At 41.6% G+C, this 27,913-nt stretch overlaps 1 protein-coding gene across 1 annotated transcript in view; it reads left to right on the top strand.

Annotated features, from left to right (window-relative positions):
- The first annotated feature begins 1,231 nt into the window (after nt 1-1,231).
- The window catches only part of ADGRA2 (adhesion G protein-coupled receptor A2), a 111,559-nt gene continuing 84,877 nt past the window's right edge, over nt 1,232-27,913 (top strand). The window contains exon 1 of the mRNA XM_087969976.1: nt 1,232-1,786. Coding sequence (XP_087826102.1) covers nt 1,554-1,786 — 233 coding nt within the window. The 5' untranslated portion in view covers nt 1,232-1,553. The remainder of the gene's footprint in view (nt 1,787-27,913) is intronic.

The following is a 27,913-nucleotide window of genomic DNA, read 5'->3' as shown; positions in this document are numbered from 1 at the left end:
TGGAATGCAGTGTAAAGTATGCTGGCTAGGGAATTCTGGGAGTTGAGGTCCACACATCTTAAAAATTGCCAAGTTTGTAAAGGTCTACCAGGCAGCTGCAACTGATCATCCCAGAGATAATGACATCTTTTTACACCACAGTAAGATTGACAGACTCAGCATCTAGTATTCAATCCTGGGCATCTTCACACACAGGCAGGGAAAAAATCACATGTAATACTTGGAAAGGCTCACTAACAATCCTGGCTTAGATCAGAAACATACAATTTTGACCACACCAATTTTGTGTGGCATGTCAACGGCTGTGCTTCAAAAGGTGGGCAGGACCTGATCCTCTTGTGGAGTGATTTAGGATGTGTGTGTTTCAAAGATGTGAAATTCGGAGCTCCTGCAAGGCTTTAGGTCCCCAAGTTGTTTCCTGATGATCACAAAAGTGCATAAAACTTAGAGGATTGAGGTGGGGAGGGAGGGAGCAGCTATCCTGGCAAAGTCAAGGAGTGGAGGGACCAGATGTGGCCCTCCATGCCCCTTTCTTAGATAAATCAAAGGTCCTCCAAAGAGATTCTTCCAAATGCTAGATGAACAGATGGACTGCCAGCAGTTCGATTATCAAAGGGTCAAAGTTGACTCAGCCTTCCAAGGTCAGTAAAAATGAGGACCTAGGTTGTTGGGGGCTCTAAGCAGTTTACAGTTGACTGTAAACTGCTTAGAGATATCAAGTGGTATATAAATCTAAGTGCTATTGCTATTCTTCGCACACCAACTATGGGAGCAACAAATTCATTAGGCAACCAAAATATACGACAGAGGCTGCCACAGACTTCCTGGCCAGAACCAGCAGCTCATGGGAAACAAGCAAAATCCGAAGACGACGACATGCGAGTCAGGTCAACTGGGCATCTCCAAAGAGAAATGTTTGCTCAGCCGTCCCGAAAGCTGCTTTCAATTTATCTTGCCGGAGCTGCGCTCAAGGCCAGATCGCAAATGACAAACGGAGTTCAGCAGCGACGGGAACGAAGTCTCAACAACTGGGCAAAACTCCCGCGGATGCAGCCGGGGAGCCGAGACAGGGAACTCCTCCACTCTCCGCCGTTAACCCCCCAAACCCTGGGTCCCATCCAAGCTCGCTGGCCCTCCGCGGCTCCAGTTCGGCGACGGCGGCCGAGAGCCAGAGGCGAGAGGGAGGCGCTAGGGCCCCGCCGTGGCCGAGAACCAGGACGGCCAGGCGGGCGAATCGAGGGGAGGGACCCGTCTTACGGCAGCCCCAGCCGCGGGATCCAACCCTCGCCTAGCAGCCCGGCCGCCGGACATCCTCGCCCAGCCGCGCGCCGGTCCTCCCCGGCCATGCAAGGCGCAGCCCAGGCGGGGACAGACGAGCTCCGGGCAGGCGAAGCGGCTCGAGCGGGGCTGCTTTCGGGGCGAGCGTGACGGCCGGGGCAAGAGGCTGCGGGACCGGGCGGACGCCCCTCGGAGCGCCTGCCGGAGCTGCTGAGATCCCCGGGGCGCTCCGGACGCCGAAGGCTGCGGTGCGAACGGGCGAGGATGGGCTGAGGATGGGCTGGCAGCCTCCGCCGTCGAGGATGCTCTGGACGGGCGCCCTGCTCCTGCTGGCGGCGCTGGGGGGTGCGGGCGGGGCGCGCAGTTGCCCCCTCCAGCTGCGGGGCTGCAAGTGCGTGGGCGAGAGGCCGAAGGGGCTGGCCCCGGCCAGGAAGCGGGTCAGCTGCAGCGGCGAGGAGCTGAGGGAGCCGCCGGCGCCGCGCTTGCTGCCCAACGACACCGTCACCCTGTGAGTAGCAGGACGCGTCTTGGGAAGGGGGTGGGAGGGCTGGTGGCAACCGATCCCGGCGCTCCTGGCACTCTGCGCGCGCTCAGAGGCTACCCGCGCAAGCTCAGCCAACCCCCGCTCTTTGTGGCTGTCGAGGAGGATTGCGCACTCTGCACGTGCCCAGAGGCTTATTGGTGGGAGGAGGGCTTTCCTGTTCTGTAAACCCGGGGTTCGAAGGGACGAGGAGGGAGAGGGTTTCAGCAGAGCCACCTGCCCCGCCCCGACAGACAGCGCATAGGAATCAGATCACAATGCTGGCTGCTGGTGGCCGCCGTACAAGGGCAGCGAAGTGGGACGGAGGTATCCTGAGACCATTCCCCACCCAGTGGATCAGTTGCTAGAGACGCAGGATGCAGCCTGCAGAAACGCATTGGGCACCTGGGTATATTTGCTCGGCACGTCCTGGTTGTGGGAATCAGGCACTCTAACACGATAGTCCTGTAAACCCGGGGTCCTAATGCGCTTTGCTTGGCTAATACGTTATGTGAGTCTGTGAGGGGCGGTCTTGATTTTGATCTTCTAGATTTAGGGATTAATACATGGTGAGAATCTATATTTTAAGTAATCTGCTCGAGTGTATAAAAGTATTTCTTAGGAAACCACTGCAAGCTCATGGGAAGTGTGCAAAACAGCTGGAGGCTGGCTCAGTTTAGGAGTGGGTTCGAGTATTTATGAATTCGATGCCATTTTATCCCACGTGTCAAGCATTGCCTTAAGCACAGACATTAAGGAGTTTGAACTGGGGCAGATGGCTGTACACGTGTCTTCGTGTTGAAATACAACAGGTCTGCCTTGCAGTGTTGGGGGAATCCGGTTCTGTGAATCCTAGACATTTGTCTCCCACCCTGTCTGATTGAGGATTTAGGTGAGGGAGGGAACCTGTAATTGAAGAAGTGGAAATAAGCCGAGGCACCCTTGTATATTTGAAGAGTTCACATAATTAGTCCCGATTTGCATACTTTCATTTTCCATTCCCTTCAACGGTTGGCTGCTGCCCCTCAGTTCTGCGCAAGCATCTAAAATCTGCCCACTTAGACTATTTTGTACATCTTTTGAAGTAAATACCAGTAAATCTTACATTTTTATTGAAAGTTTGTTATAGATTATAAAACTCAGCGTAAGTTAATGAAGATGAAAAGCAATGCAAAAAAAGAAAGAAAAGCAAAAGTACAGGAAAATATAGAAAGAAATAGAAGTGTCTAATTTCTTCAAAACAAATATAAATATAATAACAAAGCTATCTTTGTGACTACAAAAGAAAGCTTACTCTTTTCTATAATCCAGCCCTTTTTCCCCCTACTGATCAGAATCACAAATCACAAAGTCATTTTCTTTCTGTTTTGTGCAAAAAGTCTACAAGGGATTTCCACTTAGCTATAAATGTAGATATTGTTTTTTTCTCTGTCTAATCAAAGACACTGATGCCATTATGAATGTGTTTCACGGAGATATTTTCCCAGTACAGCAAATGAACGTTTGGCAGATTGTTACTCTACGCATGTGCCAAAAGGCTCTGGATAGCTAGCTGCATGTTGCAAAATTGGGGGGAGGGTTGTGGGTGGCTGTGGGGGTCTGAGGTCTGGAGGGGAGACATCTGGGCTGAGTGAAACAGTTTCTAGCCTGGGAAAGGTTACAATGATTACATGTCATGAATGAATTGCCTTAATAGAACTGGAAACATTGTAGCCCTGGTTTGCATGAAAGATTTTAGGAAAAACAAAGCTGGTTAGGGAAATGGTAAAACGTTAAATATCTTTTCAGTTCATTATGAGAATTACAGATATAAGAGTATACAGAAGTGATATATAACACTATTGCTTAATATTAGAACAATCAGTGATACAATTGTAAATATATTTTCTTAATACTCTGGTAGTGTTGAAAGCCCTTATTTCTCGTTGTGTGTTTAACTGTATTAGATTTTGCCATAAATGTACTAATTAATAAAGTAGAAGGAAAATAAAATGCAACTTGAAGGGGCTGGTGTAAGTGTCCACCAACTTCAATCAGAATAGAGCTGGAGGGGACCTTTGAGATCTTCTAGTCCAACCCCCTGCTCAAGCAGGAGACCCTATACCTTTTCAGACAAGTGACTGTCCAGTCTCTTCTTAAAAAACCCCGATGATTAAGCACCCACAACTTCTGAAGGCAAGCCCTTCTACTGGTTAATTGTCCTAGCTGTTGGGAAGTTTATCCATAATTCCTGGTTGCTTCTCTTTGATTAGTTTCCATCCATTGTTGCTTGTCTTGCCTTCTGGTGCTTTGGAAAATAAGTTGATCTTTGTTGCATTTAATAGTTGGTCTGTGAAAGAAAAAGGATGCTTTTTCACTTAATCCAGAGCTGTGGTTCTGGGGGTCTGAGGTCTGGAGGGGAGACATCTGGCCTGGCAAAATGTGGTCCTCCAGATGTTATTCAGCTCCAACTCTTCATTTCTCCCTCTTGGTTGTGCTGGCTTTGTTGGTTGGAAGTTGGAGCTCAACATCTAGAAGGCCACATCCTAATCTAAGCTGGCATGCAGTGGCCTCCTCTCAGGAACACAGGACTCTGCATGTATTCAAGAGGTATTCTGTCACAGTTCCATATGTGCATTGCTGAAGTTTGGGTCCAGTTCCAACTCTGTAGTCTGTTATTTTCTGGAGTGTTTTGAGAAAAGTTTAAAAACACTTTTTAAAAACATAATTTAGCCTTCTGCCTGTAAAAATTTGATTTTGCTGGCAAATTTTAATGATGACCCATATCCTGAGTAATTCTTTGATTATACATGGGCTTGGATGCTAGGGTGCTTTTTAATCATTTTATGGTGTTTCTATTGTTTATCTTTAATATAATGTGTAGAGTTTATTATTTATTTTTGAGTTGATTATAATTTGAAGGAGCTACTGATTAGAATGGGCCAGCTCTCATGGCATGTAGTTCAGAAATAAATTAAGGAAATAAATACATGGATAAATTTTCATAAATGCAAGATGCAAGATATATATGTAGTCTACACATGAGCTAATCCTAACTCATTGGACAGTCTCTGCACTATTAGGTAAAGCTCAACACAGAATTTTGAGGGACATTGAGTTATTTCAGCCATGGCTAAGAGTTCATTTGAAACTCCCCAGTCATAGCCTGACATCTTAATCATTTTATACCACTTCTTCCAATTAAAGGAAATGTGTCTCTCTCTGCTCACCCACCCTTGGCCTTTTCCTTTTTTTTTTTTTTTCCCCACATCCACATTTTTTCCACATCCACATCCAAATTCCCACTATGTGCTGGTAACTCTTTGGATGATCCAATGTTGATAAATAATAGGCATTCTGAAAATATTAGAGGTGGTGATCCAAAGTTAATCTCCCCCATTTCTGAACAATCTTGTTTGGCCTCCCTCCTTGTTTGCTACTACAATTCACTACAGATAGTCTTCATTCATTTAGTGACCATTTGAAGTTACCATGGCACTGAAAAAAGTGACTTATGGCCATTTTTCACACTTACGACCATTACAGCATGGTCACATGATCAAAATTCAGTTGCTGGTTCATATTTATGATCGTTGCAGTTGTCCCAGGGTCACGTGATTCCCCTTTTGCGACCTTCTGACAAGCAAAGTCAATGGGGAAACTGGATTCACTTAACAACAGTGTTACTACCTTAAATCTTAAATCAAGTTTATTATAGTTAAAGACCAGAGATCAGAACAAATAAAAACATTCAAGGAATATCCAGTTAAAAATTCTAGAATAATATTATAGATATTATAGTATCATTAGGGCATATGTAACTGACAGATTGGATGCCAAATCATGATTTTAATATAGATTTTATGTGTTATGTTATTTTAGAGTTTTTAACTGGATATTCATTAAGGTTTTTTTTGTTATTGTTCTAATCTATGGTCTTTCTAATAAACTTGATATTAACTTAAAAACTATACTGATTCACTTAATAGCTGTGGCAAGAAAGGTCATAAAATGCAGCAAAACTCACTTAACAACTATCTTGCTCAGAAATGGATTTTTTGGGGCACTATTGTGATCGTAATTTGAGGGCAAGCTGTATTACAGTTTCAATGCCAGCCTAACCACCTTGGGGCAAGAGGAGAGGTAAATCATTTCATTTTAAATGTTTAATGGTGGATCATTCCACTATCTCAGAGAGTGTGCCGTCTACAAACACTAGCGATGTGCCTGAAGCCCTTGGACTGTGCTTAAAGATTATGCTTTTATGGGTTGGCTCCCTCCCTTTTTGAAATCTGAGGATTGTGTATAATCCATGTCCAAAGAACATGATTCTTGCTGCTTTTTGCAAAAATTGGGTAGGCCAGGGAGGGGCGGGCAAGCCTCTTTTCATAAAACTCTAACCTTTGTGCCAATTTTCTTTTAATGGAAGAAAGAGAGCTTATGCCAGCAAGTCCCCTTGTGTGCTTATTTTCAGTGCATTGTAACCTTCAAGGGAAATATTGCAGCTGACTTCTGGCACCAGACGGCAAACTCAGCTTGATGCATGGAAAGTTAATACATTCAGGAGCAAAACTTGGAAAGTTGGGGGAGACATTCCTGACTTTCACAGCTTGCTAATGAGGCTGCAGGATTCAAACAAGGCTCCAAGTTATATAGTGGAATGTTGTCACGGAGTCTGTAAAATTGGATCTCAGCTCAACAGGATATCCAGAAGTCTCTTCCTGAAACAAAAAAAAAAAAGGCTCTCTGTGCCAGATGTGATGTAAAGCTTGCTTAAGAATAGGGTTGCAGCTCAACTCTTGACATTGTTTCTGCGCAGAGTTGCATGGCCCGGAGCATAGTTAGAAAGCACAGTGCACCCCATCCCCAGTTTCAGATGGTCAAGTTCAGCTCTGCTTATGGTTCTTTGTTATTCTCTGATCCTTTTTTTTTTTCATTGCATCTTTCCAGCAGAAAGGCCTTCCCTGAACTGTTGGGAAAGTTTAGCTCAGTCAAGGAGCATTTCTGCAGGTGAATATCAGAATTGTAAGAGACTTTGGAGGTCTTCTAGTCCAGCCCCTTGCTCAAGCAGGAGACCCTATACCATTCCAGACAAGTGGCTGTCCAGTCTCTTCTTAAAAACCTCCAGTGATGACGGCACTACTCCTGAAGGCAAAGCTCTTCCATAGGTTAATTCTTCTCACTGTTAGGAAGTTTCTCCTTAATTCCAAGTTGCTTCACTCCTTGATTAGTTTCCATCCATTGTTTCTTGTTCTTGCCTTCTGGTGCTTTGGAAAATAGGTTGACACCCCTCTTCTTTGTGGCAGCCCTACAAATATTGGAACACTACTATCATGTCATTCTTTCATGAAGGAAAAAGCTGTTTAGCTGCAAGGCTGTATCCCTACTCCAGAATTTGCCTTGTAATTTTTCATGTCTCCCATCCTTTGTTTTTTGTCTCATTTGCAGAACGATGGAGAATGACTTTTCGATTTCTATTCAGAATGACTTGGGGCCAGCTCTATTGCAAAGTGGCAAAGGATGCTCCTCCTGGCATGTTTTCTGTTACATCCTACCAGCCTCAAGCTTCCCTGGCTGTTCACATTTCTGCATCTGAAAAGCTGTGCAATTACTTTGGGGTTTAATGGAAGTATTGGAAGTCAGGGAGGCTGGAGGGAGAAGTGCTATTATGAAATACAGACAAGTCCCCTATTTCCTTTTATCTATCTAATAATTAAATAAGGGCATGAAGACCCAACCTCTATTTCTCCTCTGAAAAATACATACACACCCTTCCTTTTCTTTCAATCAAAGAAGAACATCGGGGGGGGGGGATGCAAGAGATGTTTTTGGCACTGCACAAAATTCTTTTCCATATCAGAAAGAAGTAAGCCCCATTAAACTCAAGCTGTGTTATAACATGAGCAGAATGTTCAGGAATTTTAAAAGTCATCAGATAACCAAGTTTGGGTCAGTATTTTAGTTCAGGAAACACAAGTTCAAATCAGCTTGTATCGGAATTTGCACAGATTAAATTCCTTCACCATCCCTATAGGTCAGGAGTTGTCGTTAACATTTTGGACAAAAATAAGCACATAAAATGTATGGGGCTAGGATTTAGACAGTATGCTTCCTTGTTTTTTTGGGTGGTGGTGGAATGAGTTATCCCTTGTAGTAAGCCTATTTCAAGAGTTATGTAACAGTCTTGGTGTGTTTTCTACATCAGTTTGAAAGCAAAGGGTGTATCATTTCTTTGGTATTTAAAATAAAAGGGCTCTGGATGCCACTGAAGAAGGACTCAAAGCCTGCAAGTTCTCCAGTGCCCACCCCTGTCTTTGTTAATAACTTTCAACAGTTTGTAATTATTTTGGGGAAGCTGACAGATCACAGAAGTTTATTTCCAAGCCATTATACTTGGGCTTGCATTCATTACATCCAAGTATTTCAAGGTGCTTAAGTTAGCTTTTATAGTATATGATTTTTAACCCGTGGGCTGGCTTGGACATTGTTTTGTATTCATCTTCTTTCAACATGCCATCTTTGGATTGAAACCGCTGTCTGTAAGAATACAAAACACTGGCTGAGGAATTCTGGGAGTTGAAGTCCACAAGTCTTAAAGTTGCCAAGGTTGGACACCCCTGCTGTAAACCATTTAGATAGGGCTGTAAAGCACTCTAACTTTATCTATCAAACAATCTATCAAACAACCCTATGATGTAGCTTAGACTATGAGAAAGGTTAACCAAAGCTGGCTAAGTGGGAATTTAAACTAGGATACCTTGTTCATAGGCCAGTATTTTAACCTCGACAGCATACAGGTAGTGAGCGGTGTCTGTTGCCTGTTGCTCCAATTGTGCTGAGTTGGCAGGATCTATCTTGGCATTCATTAACAAGATTCTAATCCCCTCCTTTCCTGGCTGACCTCTGTGCTAATAGCTTGATGGAAAAAGTACTATATTCCTAACAAGAGACAGATAGCTGTCTAAGGTCAGAACCAGCCATGTTCCTTCTCATGAAGGAGTTCAAACCTTTTCCAGATGTGGAAATTGTGTGCTGGCCTGATTTCTGCCTGTAGCACGATGGCTCGGAAAAACACATATTTTCTGAGGGGTACAAATGTAGAGGTTGGGAAAAAAGGCATATATAAAATTGCAGTGTATGACTTCTGTTCCAATTTTTCTGACCTCTTTGCTACAATTTATTTTCCTGCTCCAATTTTTTTTCTTCCTGCTAGCCTCTCCTTGACATGTTTCCATTGTTTTATTCTCATTATTTATTCCCTTACAAGCCTGATTATTCCTCTGTTCCCTACCTAATTTGATTGAGAAGAAGAGTTGTTAATTGACTATCATCAGGATATAGCCAGTTTGGTCTAGTAGTTAAGGTACGTGACTAGAAACCAGGAGACTGTGAGTTCTAGTTCTGTCTTAGCCAGAGAAAGCCAGCTGGGTGACTTTGGGCCAATCACCGGGAGATGTGAATTCTAGTCCCACCTTAAGCATGAAAGCAGCTGACTGATCTTGGGCTAATCACAAGGAAGCAGGGAGTTCTAGTCTCACCATAGGCAAGAGAACGGATTGGATGACCTTGATGAAATCACCTAGTTCCACCTTAACCGTGAAAGCCAGCTGGGTGACTTTGGGCCAATAATCAGGAGACTCAGAGTTCTAGTCCCATTGTAGGCACAAAAGCCAGCTGGATGACCCTTACCAGGGTTGTTGCGGGGAAAATAGGAGGAAGGAGGAGTATGTTTGTTACAAGATAAAGTAATAAGGGCAGGATAAAAATGTAATAAAAACAAATAATTTTTAAAGAGTTTCTATTGGGCAGGCATTTGATATTCACTGCTGTTCTATGGTTGCTTAGGTGGTCCTTGAGAGTGTCTTTTCTCCATTTTCTGACTGTATGTCCCATCCCAACAGTTCTTGCTGACTTGAGTCTTGATTATTTACTACTAATTTTCTTCAACCCATCTGGAGAAAGAATGGATACTCCTGGAGATCAAAGTGCTGCAGACAGCAAGCTTTGACAGTAGTTGACTCAGCCTCCTGTTGCATCAAGCCTCAAGACCAGGGTTCCTCAAACTATGGCCCATGGGCCAAATACGGCCCACTGAAGCCATTAATCTGGCCCGTGGACCATGAGGCTGCCCCGCCCACATCACCCCACCTGCCTTCTGGAGGCTGAGGAGGCCAAAAATGGGCCCGTTTCTGCCCCCCCCCCAGCCTCCAGAGAGAGAGGGAGGGAGGGAGGGAGAGAAAGACACCCAAACAGAAGTCCCTCTCACACACACCCAGACAGCCACATCCTTTCACTAACCTGCTTTCCACCCCCAACAGCATAACAAATTAAAGTTTAATTTGTGTGTATTGCTTAATGGGATGCTAAATTGGCCGTGTCTACCCAGTCACATGACCACCTAGCCACACCCACCCAGCTGGTCTGGCCCCCCAAAAGTCTGAGTGACCATGAATTGGCCCCCTGTTTAAAAAGTTTGGGGACCCCTGCTCAAGCGCAACACCTTTTCTAATCACTGCATCGATGTTCTACTCTGTTATGGAACTCAGCATTGGTCTTGTAGACCCAGGCTCTTGATTTCTAGCCTAGACAGTGGTCAGAGCTTCCTGTGATGCACAACGGGGAAGCTTAACCCTCATGAATCCTAGCCAATTAGGTATACCCTACCTTGATTCCCTGGGCTCCTGGATTGCTTTGGCAGCTGCCTCCTGCCATAAGGATTAAATCAGATGTGCCATTGGAGATTGATGTTCAGAACATTCTATTCCAGTGGTGGCTAGCCTTTTTTGGGCTTCTGTGCCAAAAATTGTGCATGTGCTTGCATGCTCATGCTCGCATGCCAGCACCCAGAAGGCAATGTGCGTCCCCCCATGCCTCGTACACATGCGTGTGCAATCCCCAACCCACATCCCCACCACCCCCTTACCTGCACTGCACCTCACAGCTGATTTTTGGCCAGTTTGAGGCCTTTTTCGGCCTCCCAGAGGCTTTAGGAAGCTTCTGCAGGCTTCTCAGGACGAAAACTAGGCCCATTTCATCACTTCCGGTATTTCCGGAAAAACAGGAAGGGATGAAACGAGCCTAGTTTTTGTTCTGAAAAGCCTGCAGAAGTCTTCCTAAAACCTCTGGGAGACCAAAAAAAAAAACAAACCCACCAAAAATCAGCTGTGAGGTGCATGCATGCGCAGTGAGGTAAGTTTGCCTTCAGCTCGCATGCCGGCACAAATGGCTCTGCGTGCCACAGGTTCGCCATCATGGTTCTGTTCCATTGGCTTTCTACAAAAGGATGCTGAATGGGGAAACCAGGAAGGAGTTATGATAACATGGAACCATCATGTTGCTTTAAGGGTGCTACTTCCTTCCCCTGCTGTTCTCAGTATCCAAAATAGTGTGGATATTATCCAAAAGGGCCTGGGTGTAGGAGATGACCAGGCTGAGCCTGAGGGAGGGGTCAAACACATACTCAGTCATGAGTTTCTTTGAGCCCACAAGAGAGCTAAGTCCAGCCCACCTTGAATATCGTGTATTCTTAACCCTCATTAATTTAGTGCGGTGGCCTAGAGGTGGAGCTCTCGCCTCGTCCTAGGTAGAAGCTAATATTTGGAATAGACTCTTTTGCTCAAGTAGGGGGTTGGACTAGATGACCTCCAAGGTGCCTTCCAACTCTGTTGTTCTATGTTCCCTTGACCGTTAGTAGTTCAGAGTCTTGGAGACAGCTTAAGCTTATACAATAAATCTTTATACATATACTGTATTTGAACTGTCTGGATTTCCTGATTTGCCTAGTGCTCTACATTGGGTAGACTTATAATAATAATTCTGTATGTTTTCCTTCCCCAGCATCCTGGTGAAAAAAAAATCTAGGTGTGCAAATAGGAAACTGTTGGGTTACAGCAGGGGCAGGAATTATTATGGTTGTTGTTATCGTTATGATGTAATTTTAGGTGCAAGAAAGATAAGGGACTTTTATTATTTTTCTCTCTTCTTTGGTATGTTGTGGGAACCAGCCCTGAAAGTGACTTTGTGCCTTTCATGTGTGGTTCAAGCAACCCGAATAACTTTTGAGTAATTTTGGAGGCTGTAGTCCAAAGCAATTTGCTGGCTGAGGAATTCTGGGAGTTGAAGTCCACAAGTCTTAAAGTTGCCATGGTTGGAGAGCCTTGGTCCATAGCATCTAGAGGGTTTGTCAAACCCTGGATTAGTGAACCCATTGTAAACTATGATTTGGGAGCTGGTTGTTTGCAGAAAACATTGCAGCCACAGTTCTTTTGGTTTTGACTAGCATAACAAGCTGTGGTTAGTTCATGACGAAACTCTACAAACTCTTTCTCTGAATATTTTGAGAAGAAAGGGAAAAAATAAAACCAACATTTGCAATGCCTTGATTTCAGTACATTAAACATTAGTTTGTTTCATGTGAATATTGGGCAAGGCTCCTTAAAGAAATAATAATGTGATTGGGTTGGGCTTAGTGTATTGTACAAATCCAGCTATTGTGGTTAGCCAATTGTAGCTTAAGAGTTAGTGGGACAAGGAGTCCACAATTACTTAGAATATGCTTTTGCATGCTGGATGAGCCTTTTGCTTTTCACATTGGATAAATTTAAGAATGCACAATCTCAATTTCTATTTGACTATTATACCCTTCCTGATTCTGTTTCAATTGATATGCCTAAAGGTATCAGAAACATAATACAGTTGAGTTGTACTGTATATTATTTCCTCAAATCAATCTCAAACTTATTGTTCCACAAATGAGATCTGGTGTAGCAAGTTTGCTAACTAGGATTTAGTAAAAGTAACTGAAAATATAATTGTGTTGATTTTATGTGCCCAATAACATTTAATAAACTGCCCATCAAAAGTAACCAGTATGACACACACACGCACACACACACACACACACTGGTAAACAACTTTGTTTTTAAGGACATATGCTGTGATTTAAATGTTGTTTTCAAACAGTTTTCAAGCTTTCCTAGAAATACTCTTTATTGGAATGCTTGGCATGAGAAAATTGGTATTCTATATTTCAATGGTGTTTAGATTATAAAGAAAAAAAAACCATACTAACATGATAATTTTGGTGGATTCACCATTTTCAGTTCCAATGTCTTTGTTTAGACTTTACTAAAAACAATACTGAATTATAGTAGAATAAATTTTAGCCTGCCTGAAAAGTTTTATGGATGATTGCATGTGTTTTCTATAATTATTATCTGGGGGGGGGGGGGAAGGGGGAAGAGAGGGAGGGAGGAAGGAAGGAAGGAGTTTTCTATTCATTTTAACTGCCTAATTTAATGAATATTGTGTCTATTTGTTATGTTTTCATTAATTTTATATGGCAAAAATTGTTTGTTACATTTCTAACATTTGACACCTCTCCACATTTTTTTTAAAGAAATGGAAATGTTTCCAAGCACATTATTTTTGCTTCTACTTAATGTCCCTAAGACCACACAGAAGTATTTTGAAGCATCCAGAACATTTGAATTAGCCACAGAGGCTTCAAACCTCCATGGACGTAGATCCATAATGATCTTTCTATAAAACTGCACTCTCCAGTTTATGGAACGGCCGTCTTCACCCAGATGCCTGTGATCCTTTAAATTGTAGTTCAACATGTCCAGAGGAGGAACAGGCTATTATTGCAATAATCTCCTCTTTCACTTGTAAGGTCTACAAAGATTTGTACAGGTAGTACTCAACTTACAGCAATTCATTTTGTGACTGTTTGAAGTTACAACAGCACTGAAAAAAAGTGGCTTACGACCAGGGGTTGGATTCAAAAATTTTAACAACTGGTTCTGTGGGTGTGGCTTAGGTGGTGGGCATGGCTTGATGGTCATATGACTGATGGGCATGGCTCATGTGACTGGGTGGCCAACTCAATATCACTCACATTCAGGCACACATCTCCTCGCCTGGCCTCTCATGACTGTGGGAATGCTACAACAGTCGTAAGTGTGAAAAATGGTCATAAGTCACTTTTTTCAGTGCCATTGTGATTTTGAATGGTCACTCTACACAAGCAAAGTACCAGCAAAGGAGGGGAAAAAAACTCCAGAGAAGTTCCTGAGACAAGAAGTCTAGTCCTGCCAAGAATGTAATAAAGGTTAATATGGAGGCAGTTTCTGTAAACAACACCAGAATGTTTCCTTCCTGCCTTCCTTATAGGATTAGGCCAGTAATTTCTTCTAACAACTAGTTCTCCGAATTGCTTAGATTGTTAACAAGTTCTAGCGAATGGGTGCAAACTGGTAGAATCCCACCCCTGCTTACGACCATTTTGCACACTGACCTTTGCAGCATTTCATGGCCATGTGATCAAAATTCAGACTCTTGATAACTGATTCATCTTGTCCCAGGGTCAGGTGATCACCTTTGGTGACCATCTGGCAAACTAAGTAAATGGAGAAGCTAGATTCACTTAACAACTATGTTAGTAATTTAATGCTTACAGTGATTCACTTAACAACTGTGGCAAGAAAGATCATAAAATGGGGCAAAACTCACTTATCAAAATATCTCACTTAACAACAGAAATTTTGGGTTTAACTTTGATCAGAACTCGAGAACTACCTGTAGTTCTTCTAGGTTGCATCAGAAACAGGATTTGCCCAATATGAATTGGGCAGCCTTTGCACTGATCACAAAGCTTCCTTTTCCCCTTACAAGATCGCCTACACTTTGGCCAACATTTGTGATCTGCTGAAAGTGAAAGTCAAAAAAGGAGAAAAGGTAAATGGGATAGGCACATGAATCTTCACTGAGTGTAAGATGGATGTGGTCAATAGATTATACAGGTAATGCCTGGGTTACAAGCGTTCCCTTAGTGAATGTTCGAAGTTACATGATCAGCGCTCGCTAGTGTTTATGAACAAGTTCCGAACCTACGGATCTTGCAGAATCACGGCAGTTGTTTGCCCTTACGAACAACTGCAGAGGCTCTGCGACATTCATCCTGAACATTGCTGGCCAAAATGGAGCTTCTGACAATTAGATCCACCCCTCTGACGCTCCATTCAGACCTCCGAAGGCCTCGCCTGGCACGTTGCAGACTGAACTGGAGCTTTTGAGGGGCACCCCTCGGAAGCTCCATTTCAGCCTGCAACATGCCGGGCAAGGCCTCCAGAGGCCCGAATGGAGCTGCAGAGGGGTGTGCGCAGCCAAGAGGCTGGAGAGGAGACTGCTTGCTAGATCATTGCACGGTAAGTGACCTGGTGCAGGAAGTTGGGATGGGGGGGGAGCAATTGTGGGGAGCAAGAGGTATTTCAGTGGGTTGGGGAGGCCTTGGGTGGTCTTAGGCAGGTGGCCTGTTCCATCACTAGGCCCCCCCATGGCCTTCCCCTTGTTAGGGTAATAAATAAAGGAAAGAAATAAAAAGTATTATAGAGAGAGAGTAGAGAGTTACTCTATATAGGCATGTCTTATCTTGATGTTAGGCAGTTGTTTTCCTATGTATATAGAAGTATTTATCTCTATAGGCATTTTTTATCTTGCTGTTGTAGAAAATATTTCTCTAACCTTTGTGTTGTAAAACTAGCCTGCAATTAGTTACATTTCTCTCATATAAAAACACATGATTATCCCATCTAAATCACTGAATGGAACGTACTCCCTGGGAACATAACTCCCTACATCTGGAACAATATACACCTTTTGAAGTATGCTGTTAATAGCCATCTTAAATGGTCAATTGTGATTGATTAACAGACAATAGGAGAAAGGATACTGAAAGATAAACAAGTGCCAGGAGGACATTTTTCTTTTTGCAGGAAAGATGTACATTTAACTTAGAGTGTTTTACAATGCAATTACTCTACTTCTAAAAGAATCTTAAGGTATAAGAAGAGTTACTTTCACCTATATGCCTTGTAACTTTCCTCACATATCTGTGTGTATGTGAGGAGAGGTCTTACCCTTTTATTGATCAACAAAAGTTAGATTTTGTTCTTCAAAGCCTCTGCTTAAGTTCCTTTTTTGGCACGTCATGATCTTAAGTTATAACTGAACTTTACACCCTGAAATACTTCATGCGCACTTAATGAACCGTGCATTTGATTAGCGAATGGGTGGGTGAAAAGAGGGAGTGATCACATTCAAAGTACGAGATTCACTCCCACGAATCCTCAAGTTATGAATGAATAGGCAGGCTCCATTACATTTGTAACTCAAGGACTACCTGTACTCTTCCTCAAGCAAACAGCTGGATTATATGGCTTCCTATAAATGCATCTTCATTCAGAAATTTTGCTTAATCTCAGTAGAGACAAAATAACTAGTTTCTTCTTTCTGTCAGCTTGTCTTGAAGCAAATGTATCTGGATATTTTTCTTTTGGTGGAAGGATGCTTTGTATACAGAAGGTTTTAAATCTAATGTGTGACATCTTTCTTTAAAAATATAGATAAGATATGGCAAATATTTTAGGCTGTGGCTGTGGAGCATGTGGTCCATCAAAGGAAGTTTTAGGCTAGTTCTAGGCTAGTTGCATGAAGAACTTCATTTAGCACAAAGTGCTAAATAAATAAAGTGTATTGTCCAAGGGTTCAAAGGTTCTACCAAGAATATTTTCTTATCTGCATATTAAACGTGTTAGGCTGGGAATTTCAAGAGATCCCATCAAATAAAACTTTTTAAAATGGTTAAAATTATAACTGTTTATTGCAATAACATATCCTAACTTGCTTTTTGTTTGTTTCACTTTTCCATTCCTTTTTAAAAACATTTCAATATGTATTCATTTTATTATGTATGCATTTCTATGTCTTTTTTCTTTTGTTTTTCCTCTTTTTCTGTCATTATTTTAAATGCAATTTTTTTTTTTAAAAAAAGGTCAAAATATTCTTCTTGCTACCACATCCAAATGATCCCAAATAGGTTGATGGCAGGATTGGCTAGTCTTCTCTTCACATGCAGAACTCTATAGTCTTTAAGCATGTGCTTTTAATTATTGCAGATTTAACAACAACACCAGAAAGAGCTAAAAAAACAGAAGCCCCTCCCTCTCTTTTTCCTCTTTTTTCTTTCAGCTCTATATTCTGCTGTAAGAGAAGCCTCTCCTCCTCTTCCTCCTCCTCTTCCTGTTTTCAGCTTCATATTCTACTGTAAGAGAAGTCCCCTCTTTCTTTTTCTTCTGCTTTCAGCTCCATGTTCTGCCATCAGGGGTAGTGAGTTGGTAGAAATCAACTTTAGAGGTGGGGGTGGAGATTTCCTGCACTTCTCCGTCCTCCTTTCTGATGAAGAGAAGGCATTCCCTCCACCCCTGTTGCTTTTTGGGGTCAGCTCCAAGGAAGTTTATTGTTTTAGCAGCCCCATTTCTGGAACTGTTATTTATTCAAGTGGATATCAGCACGCTTGAGAAAATAATAATGTGTTTTCCTTTCAGCTCCTCGTTTGAGATTAAAGAAAGAAGGAACATTCCCTAGCAAATGAGCTCAGCTGCACGATGGGCTTGTGGTCATTCCTAGAACTCTTGTAGCAGAGCCATATGAGATTTTGTGCCTAGCTATTAAGTGGCATTAGCTTCAAGCTGCTGGAAATGAGAGGTGACTCAGTGTGAAGATTGTGTTGCTTGCAAGGGATTGGCTCAAGGTGAGCAGCAATGCTACATCAGCATCCTTTAGTGGCTCTGATCAAATCTAATCTAATGGCTTGCCTGCCAAAGTTGTGGGTGCTCCATCACTGGAGATTTTCAAAAAGAGGTTGGACAATCATTTATCCAGAATGGTATATGGTCTTCTGCTTGAGCAGGGTATTAGACTAGAACACTTCCAAGGTTCCTTCCAAACTATTGTTCTACTTTCCAATCTAGGAATTTCCAACCCTTGGTCCGTGGACTGGTACTGGTCCACGGCAGGCCAGAAACTGGGTCACACAAACAGGTGAAGCCCCATCCATGGGATGCAGGCAGCACATGAAACCACGCCCCCTCTGGTCTGCCAAAAAACCTCTCTCCATAGAACTGGTCCCTGGTGCCCAAAATGTTGAGGGCGCAGCTGTTCTAATCCACTACTAGGGGAATGCCCCAAGGGTGCATTTGTTTTAAAAGCAACTGGACTTGCTGATTTTTCTTTTAAGATGTTTGGTTTCTCATCCAGGTTCTAACTAATTGGTGGGGAAATCAAGTTAGTCAGAACTGAAGAAGGTTCTTGAATGAAATAAAGAAATTATTTTTTAAGAAAAAAAAATTCTTAAAGAAATATTAGCAAGTCCAGTTGCCCTTAAAATAAAAGTGCCCTTGGGACAGCCATGATCTGGATGAATGAGATCCTCCATGGACATTTACCAGAGGAATCCCACTGACCCTTGATTTGGCTGAACACTTCTCACCTTTAGAATCTTCTGGGGCTTTTCTTCTTTCCTTCTGAGTTCATATGTTACTGTTTGGATTAATAGAGGATGGTTACTACCAATCCTGAAGTATCTGGTATGATATTCTATTGGCAATGGCTCCCTTCTTGCTTGTGTGATCACTTCTGTCCTCTGGCATACAACAGATTCTGAGCACCTCTGATGGCCTTTGATGTTTCAAGAGCTTGAAACATCTCTCAGAATCAGCTTGTGGCCCTTCTTCTAGACCAAAGCCCACTTCATGTTCTTTTTGCAGCAGCAAATATAATTTGGAAATGCTAAGCATCTATCTAGATGATTGTTAGTAATATGGCTGTCCCATGGAGGAGGGCAGAGCAGGGCGAAACAAGCTGACCAAGGCAAAGATTTAATTTTAAATCACTTCTTGGGCAAAAATCCTAGTAAGGTTTTCCATCTTAATGTGGGGCCATGCATTCTAGACAAGTTATTATTAGTTAACTTAATCTGTACACCCCAGAATCTGTGGGCATCAGTTTCCACCAAAGCCCAAACAGTCTCCTATCCCAAACCAAGATGAGCTATTTTGAAAACATAGACTGCACTCAGTGGTGGAAAGAGAGAAAGAACTTTGAATCACAAGAGGGCTGTGTGACTGAAACAGACCTTTCTTACTTTTTTTTTACTTCTAATAACAGAATAGGGAGAAGCTGAACTGAGAGAAGTTGTGGTTGCAATAATAAAATGCCTGGGACTCCATCTGGAGTCTAATGTATCTTCTGAGATATGCTGGGCAAGATTACTAACATTTTGGCCTGATGGCAAGAAGGCCAAGATTCTTTCTAGCACAATAAATAAAGGTGCATCAATTGCAGTTTTCATTGTCATCCTAAAATAGCAGCAGATGAAAGAAACAATATATGAATATCTGAAATTTCTTGCCATATATACTTGTGGGTAAACTAAGAATTTTAGGTTCAAAAATGTACTCAAGAAATTGAGGTCAGCTTATCTGCAGGATGGCCTATTTGTGAATATACAGATAGTCCCCGACTTACAACAGTTCATTTAGTGATCTTTGAAGTTACAACTCTGAAAAAAGTAACTTTATGACTGTTAGATCTGGGAGAGTGGGTGCAAGGAACGGAGACGAGGCATCGAATAGTGACTCCAACTCTTTATTTGTGACTTCAGAACAGAGCGAAATACTTGGGCAGCAGCAACTCCTTTTATAGAGCTGGCCACTGTCAAAACACCCAATGGTTTGAGTTTGCCGCGCTGGGAGCGTCCAATCAGTGGCGACCCGCCAACAGCCAATCCGATTAGCCAAAAATGACCAATCACGATCCGCCATTCGCGGGCCAATCAGAAGTGCAGGTTTACGAGCCTGTCGTGGAAACTATTAGAATTGCAAACTAACGAGTTGCTTAGTTCAGAACACCCCTCCCCCCTAGGTTCCGTCTCAAGGGTGGGGTGATGTATTCTCGCAGGTAGGCAGGTCGTCTCACCTGTCTACCTGATTTGCGTTGCTCCACCAGTCTTTGCCCGGACTCTGGTTCCGGTGGGCTGTTCCTTGAGCTCGGCGATAATGATGATCTGACTTCTCCGTTGGGTGACTCGGGGTTTTTGGGGTTTGGGGAAGAAACCACAGAGTCAGGTAGAGTACTCCAGACATTGACCACTCTGTTGCTGAAGTCGTATTTCCTGCAATCAAGTTTGGTGTGGTTTACCTTGAGTTTGTATCTATTGTGTGCTTTTGTATTGTTATGGTTGAAGCTGAAGCAGGGGTGGGATTCTACCAGTTCGTACCTATTCACCTATGTTAACATTCTAAGCAGTTCAGAGAACCGGTTGTTAGAAGAAATTACTGGCCTAATCCTGTAAGGAAAACAGGAGGGAAACATTCTAGTGTTGCTTACGGAAACTGCCTCTCCGTTAACCCTTATTACATTCTTGGCAGGACTAGACTTTCTGTCTCTGAAACTTCTCTGGAGGTTTTTTTTTCCTCCTTTGCTGGTACTTTGCTTGTGTGGAGTAACCATTCAAAGTTACAATGGCACTGAAAAAAGTGACATGACCATTTTTCACACTTATGACTGTTGCAACATCCCCACAGTCATGAGAAGCCAGGCGAGGAGATGCGTGCCTCGATGTGAGTGATATTGAATTGGCCACACCCAGCCAATAACATGACCACCAAGCCATGTCCACCCAGTCACATGACTACCAAGCCACGCCCACCACCTAAGCCACGCCCACAGAACCAGTTGTTAAAAAATTTGAATCCCACCCCTGAGCTGAAGTATTCATTGACAGATAGGACATTGCAATGTATAATTTTATATACTATACTTAGATCAGACCGAAGGCGGTGTAGTTCTAGGTTGTCTAGATCTAGAATTTCAAGTCTGGTGGCATAAGGTATTCTGCAACAAGTAGAGGAGTGGAGAACTCTTCTTGTGAAATATTTCTGGACTTTATCAACTGTATTAATATCAGATACATAATGCAGGTTCCAGACTGATGATCTGTATTCAAGTATTGGTCTAGCAAATGTTTTGTATGCTCTAGTTAGTAGTGTATTTTATTTTCTGATTTTTTTGCCGATATGTAAGACAGAGCATTTATTTGTTGAGATTTGAAATTGCCATTTGATTGACCATTCTGATACATAGTCGAGGTCTTTTTGAAGGGTAGCTGTATTGTCTGTGGTGTTGAATAGCTTTACATCATCAGCGAAGAGAACTCAGTTGCTCTTAATATGATCACAGAGGTCATTTATGTAGAGTATGAAGAGAGTTGGTCCTAGAACACTTCCCTGGGGGACACCACTCTTGACAGGTACAGAATTTGATAGGATGCTCCCAATCTTGACCATTTGTTGTCTGTTTGACAGTTATACAGGTGTCCAGAGATACCATAAGAGTTTAGTTTTAGGAGTAGTTTGTCGTGTACCACTGAATCAAAGGCTTTACAGAAATCTATGTAGATTGCGTCTATTGCTTTGCCCTGATCGAGTTGTGTAGTCCATATGTTTTTGCAGTGTAAGAGTTGCAGATTACAGGATAGTTTTTTTCTGAAACCAAATTGTTTATTAGAGAGTAGGTTGTTTGTTTCTAAGTGGAGGATAATGGATTGGTTAATAATTGATTCCATGACTTTACAGGTGACACAGCATAAAGAGATTGGTCTGTAATTTTCAACTAGGCTGGGGTCTCTTTTTGAAGATGGGGATGACCGTGGGTTTGGCAAGGAACTGAAAGATTTTTCAAAGATTATGCTTAGAGGTTCGGCTATGGCAGTGGATAGCTTTTTTAAGAAGTAGGCACATATTCCGTCCGGTCCAATAGATAGAGATGGTTTTAGATTGCGTAGTGCTTTTTCAACATTGTCTTCTGTAAAATCAATATGTATTAGATCATTGTAGTTGTCTATGGATCTACTAGGAAATACTGGGCATGAACCATTGCTGTTTACAAATACTGAGCCAAAGAATGTGTTAAAGAGGTTTGCTTTGATGGTGTCGTCGTTGCAGTCTTTACCATTAGGTCCTTTCAGGGGTGGGATGGACCTTGAGTCTTTTAGTTACAAAATTGAGTCTTTCAGTTACAAAATTGTAGAAAGCACAGGTGGAATTGGTGCGCAGAAGGTTTTCCTCTTGTTTAATGTGATAATTGGTGCATTCAGTCTTTATCTGGTGGCATAAATTTTTGTATCAGCTTTTGAAGTTGGCAACATGACCAGATTTGTTTTTCTGCCAAAATGATTTCTTTTTGGATTGAAAGCTTCCTTATTGTTATGGGTAATTTGTTTTTTTCTGGTTTTGGGAGTTGTTATTGGTACATATAGTTTGATGACTCTTTTGACTTCAAGTAAAAATATGTTGTAATGGTCTTCAATAGTATTGCATCCTGTGAATAGAAGTTGCCAATCAAGAGATGAGAGATCATTGTCTATAAGATCATAGTTGCCTTTTTTGAAGTTATAGTTGGGGATCCCGTGATTATGATGATTTTTGTGTGGACGTATGTTGAAACAAAAGTCAATCATGTTGTGGTCACTGTTGGAAAAAATTTGTATTCCGTAAATTGAATTCAAACTATTGCAGAAGATGGGATCGAGGCAGTTGTTAAGCCTAGTATTGTTGGTTACTAGTTGTTCCAGTCCCAGATTTGTTACAGCATTGTAGAAGGTTGCATGTATGGGTTCAGTTTTACATTCATTTAGGGTGCAGTTAATATGAGGTAGGTTGAAGTCACCAAGAAAGATAAAAGCGTGTGGGCAGGATGCTGCCCATGTTAGTAGTGAATTTAACTTGTTTACATGTTCGATGTCATAATCAGGTGCTCTGTAACATAGTAAGAATCGAAATATGATATTTAAGGACAGTTCACAGTCTCAGGAAGAGCAAGCTCCCGGGTAACTTGGATGTTTTTTAGATGTAGGGACTTTTTATAGAAGATAGCAACACCACCTCCTCTACGGATTTCACGATCTGATCGGTAAACATGATAGTCTCTTACTGTGGTAATTGAGTCAGGGAGAGATGCGTTGAGCCATGTTTCACAGACAAATATGATGTCAAATTTAATTGTATTTAGTAAGAGGAGAAATTCAGGTATTTTATTTACAAGGCTTCTTGCATTGAGTAGCTTGCATTTAAGACCAGTTGTGATTGGAATAGAGGTAGTTAGGGGCGTGCGTGCCTAGATTTGAGTGATGTTGGATTGGATGAGGTAGGGTTGGATGCGGAGTTGTGGGTTGTGTGACTTTCTTTTGGTGCAATCAGCACGGTAGTCAATGTACAGATCTTTTTCTCCATTGTCTGGACGTTTTTTGAGTTCTGTTCACGGGAGCGGATTCTTTGCAGTATGGATAAGTCTGGTCTTCAGGAAAGTTTTTTATGGGTGGGATTGGATTTTGCAATGACGTTTATTGTATGAATGAATATACGTTTGCTGGACTCATTTTTGCAAACAACTCTAGAAAATCTTGCGGCCACAGAGCCGTCATTGTATTTGAAGTCAGGGCCATCTCTGGTTATTTCAATGATATCTTCAGGAGAGATATTTGTTACATGTGAGTTGCTTATGATATCACGAAGTTTGGTAATGTCGTCTGATTCGTTGGTGTCTTCAAGATCAAATAAGATGGCATTTGGATGTTTCTGATCACATTCCATGATGTCTCTGATGAGTAAGGATATCATTTGTGGAATTATTTGTTGGGATAGTAATTGTTTGTGGCTGTAGTTTGGTGGTTATTTTTGGTTGTAGTTATGATTGTAGTTGAGTTAGTAGTTGTGGTAGTGGTTTTTGAGTTGGGATTTGATTTGGAGCTGATAGGTAATCACTTATCTGTGCTGTATTTTTTTTTCAAGAGAGATTGCTTGTATAGTTGTTTCAAAACATGTTGCTAAGCGTTCTATTGAATGAATGAGTGATTCTATGCTTTCAACTCTGTCAGGCAGGGTACTCTGTTTAGCTTCGGAAAACATTATGGACATAGACAAAGGAATGTATCTGATTCTTTTAGGAGATCAGCTAGCTTTTCTTTAAGTTTAAGCAGGCAGGGTGAGCTTGATTGTCACATAGGTGGCATTTGATGTTAATTTCGCTTTCATTGATGGTTTCAAGACATCTGAAACATGTGCAGGAGTTTGGGAGGTCATTGGTAGAGATATTATTCTTGTTTGGTAGTGGAGGGTTTGCAGTTTTTGGCTGGCATGGTCAATGACAATAGTAAACTAAACAATTACAATAGCGAGTTAATGTGATAGGCAGACAGTTACTTAATGAATATTGGTAATTAATAAATGTTAATTAATATGTTAGAGAACAAATCAAAAGTAAGGTAAAAAGTAAGATTGAAACAGCCAATATTTAAGATTTAATCTGGGTCGGTCACCAGAACCAGAGTTTTACTTTTCCAAGCTTTCGGATCATCCTGGCAACTTAGGGAACTTCTCTCTACTGGAATATGTGCTTTGGGCTATTCTATGCATCATGTTTATGTGATGCCTTCCTATTGTTGGTGTGTTGATGGCTGGTAATTGGCTGTTGTTTCCTTGTGCTGTCAAGCTCTCAGCTTCTAAGTACTGGAGGTAAATCAGCACTCATGTTAACTGACAAGCGGCCTGTTTTGCAGGCTCCAATCATTTCCCTGGCTATCATTGTACCTGCATGGCCAACAATCTTAGTGAAATTGAATTTGTCCTTGTTCATTGCAATGTGAGGCTATCAATGAGTTTGGGTCTCCTCATCCGACTGTTCACTTGTGTTCTTACAATCTAGTGATGGAGCTTCCTCCAGTATTTAAATTAAATTAAATCCCACCAGTATTTAAAACAATTCCAGTTTCCCCAGACTGGTACTCTTAAGTACTCCCCAAATGTTCAACTGTGTATTAGAAATGGACACTACTTTAAACCAGAATAGTTGAAGAAGGTGTGATATGTTAGCTAAAAGTCATAGTGATAGGGTTTGAGCCTCCCATGGTTTGGGTCTCCTGGTATTATTATGTTTTAATTCATAGTAGTACAAAAGTAGAACCAGTTTGGTCTAGTCAGTGGTTAAGACACCAGGCTAGAAACTAGGAAACTATGAGTTTAAGACCTGCCTTTGGCATGAAAGCTGGCTGGGTGATTTTGGGCTAGTCATTCTCCCATGGCTCATGATGTCAAGCTTAGGCAACAATCTGGTTGGTCAATTCTTGTTACAGCCACTTTATCAACAGTCAGTTGATCTGAAAAAAGTGGACCCTACACTTGCTTGGAAAAATGGAAGGGGGAAAAAGTAGCTATAAGTAGTTCCTCTCCTTTGCCAGATTGAATTGATGAGGGGCTTTTTTTTCCTTTAATAGCTTCATGATTTTTATGGCATTGTAGCTGTTTCAATCTAATTTTTATGCTTGATGTTCCATATGTATATCTATCCAACTATGCACACATTACAGGGTCCATTTGATTGCAGCTGCAAATAATCCTATGTAATGTATGTGAAATGAAGCTGGTGAGTCAAATATCAGCAGGTCTGAGGCCAGAAAGCACCATTATGTCAACATAGATCAGATGTCTCCTAACTCCTTAAGGAGATGGGGGGTGGGGTAGGGGGCAGAAACACAGACTTCTATATAGACCCTGATTTCCCCATACTGTAAGGAAATCATCTGTGGATATATGGCTTCTTTCTGACGTACAATAAACTTCTCCAGGTTTACTTGGAGAAGTCTCCAAGTTCTGATGAAGGCATGCCTGGAAAGGCAAAATGTATAGTCTTTTATTTGTCATTGTTCCTGATGATCCTTCAGCATCATTTCTGGGATCATTAATTCCTCATCTATAATGCTTTTTTCACAATCAGATCTCATTCCTGCTCGAGGAAATTACATGACATTGATTATTGGTCTTTGTAGTTGTCATCATTAACTGCAAAGTCTCCAGGGTTTCGGATAGCAATTTTTCTAAGGTTTAAGCCAAGGATTGAACCTTGGTCCTTTTAACGCAAAGTAGATATCATTGAACTCTGGTCCTACAAATCCTCTACAAAAGAGAGATATTTCTGAGTGGAAGGGATGGGACACACACACACATACACATATTTTGGAGCCATTGGGCTGCACCTACAGTTGTTTTTTAAGAATTAGTAAAGTTTGGAGGACAAACTGTTTATTTCAGATCCACATCCCTCTTCCTTTTCACTGGATCCTAGGTCAATCCCTTTATATCTGTCCACTGAAGTCAATGGGGAATATGTAGAAAATCCCCAAATACCATTTCCTGGAATTATCATTTAATTGATCTGCCTTTCTCCCTTCAAAGGAAAGTATTTCTTTATCTGATCATTGGAAAGTCTGAAAAATGTCTTGGATGGAGCCTCCTCCATTGTGGAACTCAAGAGTCCCTCATAAAAAATAGGGATGCAAACGTGTCAACAAGGAAAACAGTTGAAGAGTTTAGGTCATTAGATTGGAAAAGAAACCTTATTTCTTTACTTGTAGGACAGATGATCCCATGGTCAGTAGAAGAAACTCACATATTTTTGAAGCAATAAAAAAAAGAATAGAAGCAGGAATGTTTCTCTCCTTTTGCCCTTTGTGCCCTCTTCATTGTCCTACCTACAACACCAGAGGATGGGTGGAGGGACCCATGAAATCTCTGGGAAGGAAGTGCAGAGCTGTATCCTCTTTTGCTAAGATGTAAAGACAGGCAGGATTTTGCCATGTAGATGTTTAGTGATCCAAATTCAATGGATTTGCATTCTCCTTTTCCCCTCCTTCCTTGCTCAGCTTGGAGTGCCAACTGAAAATGCATCTGATGCATCTGGATCTTTGGAAATGCAGTTGAAGTTTCTTAATTATAGGGTAGATTACAGATTAACAGAGTTGGAAGGGACCTTGTAGGTCATCTAGTCCAACCCCTTGCCCAAGCAGGAAACCCTACACCATTTCTGATATTTAGGCTTGGCAGTGGATAGTTCTCCTTGTGGCTGTTTGAGTCCATGCTTTTTTTTTATATTAACATAGTTTCCCTTTTAAACAAATGAACATAAACCCTCTTCTCTTTTTCTGTGTATACAAGAGTTTTATCAGACAGGTTCAAGCCTCCTAATAGATGCTGGAGAGAGACACCAAAATGTCAAACATGATTTTATACAGGGCCTTTGAAACCTGCTTCTTTGACCTCTGTGTATAACTATCTTCCCTTGTTGGTTTCATCTCCCAGTTATCTCCACTTCTAACTCTACTTGACTCATTGGCCTTATAATTGTTGCCTGGGGATGCTTGTTTATTGCCAAAGTAAATGCTGCCAGTTGCAAGGATCTCTTAAGCTATCTGGATAGTGGGACACAGAGTCATAATATAAGATTAAGGAAAGTTGCCATACAAATGGGAAGGTTGGGGGCAATTCTATCCAACCCTACTCTCGGTCTTTCATTTTGCCTATTGACAATATTTGATTCTGTGTCCTAATTCCGTTGCTTAGCCATAAGCCCTTCAAAGCGATTCAAGCTTAATGAAACGTCAATAAAAAGGCTTCCCTGTTTTAAAGGACTCTCTGTTGCAAAGAACAATGAATGTGGTCAAGATAATTTTTAGTTTGAAAAATAAAAAGCAAGTAAAAAAAACCTGCTAGGACAATGTCTCTAAAATGGTCTAAGTTCCAATGTATGTTTGTTTAAGTTAAACCAAAGAAAGCACCATTAAATAAACACGTCATTCTATTTGAAAGGGGGAAGAAAAACTTTTTGCCAATCTGAACTCTGGAGGGAGGACATTCTGCAAGTTAGGACTGTATGTTGCTGACTTAATTGACTGATTCCTTAATTAATTATTAACTCAATGATTTATTTATCAACACAAGCCATTAATTTTCTAAACCTGGAGCAAGGATTTTTTCCCCCTTTGGGATAATGTCTCCATTCCCTCATATTGGGTAAGATTATCAGTGCTTCAAAGTGGACTAAACTTGGAATTTAAAGGTATACAAGCAAATACTACTTGTATTATCATATGAGGTTATTCTAACAGATTTCTGCAAGTCTGAATGTAATTTCCCCTCCTTCTAATTTCCCCTCCTTTATTTTCATGAGAACTAGGGAAGGTCAAGTCTGAGACACTTTCTCAAGTTACATTTCCGCCTCAGACTCGGATTTCTTTTGTTTGACCATTGTCTTGGTTATGCTTCTTCCTCTTGTTCCTCAAAGTACTCATTACAAGGTTGAAGGTTGATCACTTCTGTCCACACACCCATACTTCCTTTTCTTTCTCTTTTTTTCTCCCTTCTCCCATACCCATGTTCTCCCTGTACCAGGCCAGAAATCACAACT

Source organism: Notechis scutatus, chromosome 7, assembly GCF_049901735.1.
Source record: "Notechis scutatus isolate UNSWTSFEM ecotype Mainland chromosome 7, rNotScu1.2, whole genome shotgun sequence".
NCBI lineage: Eukaryota > Metazoa > Chordata > Lepidosauria > Squamata > Elapidae > Notechis > Notechis scutatus.
Note: the sequence above shows the minus strand (reverse complement) of the source record. Positions and strands in the feature narration are given on the sequence as shown.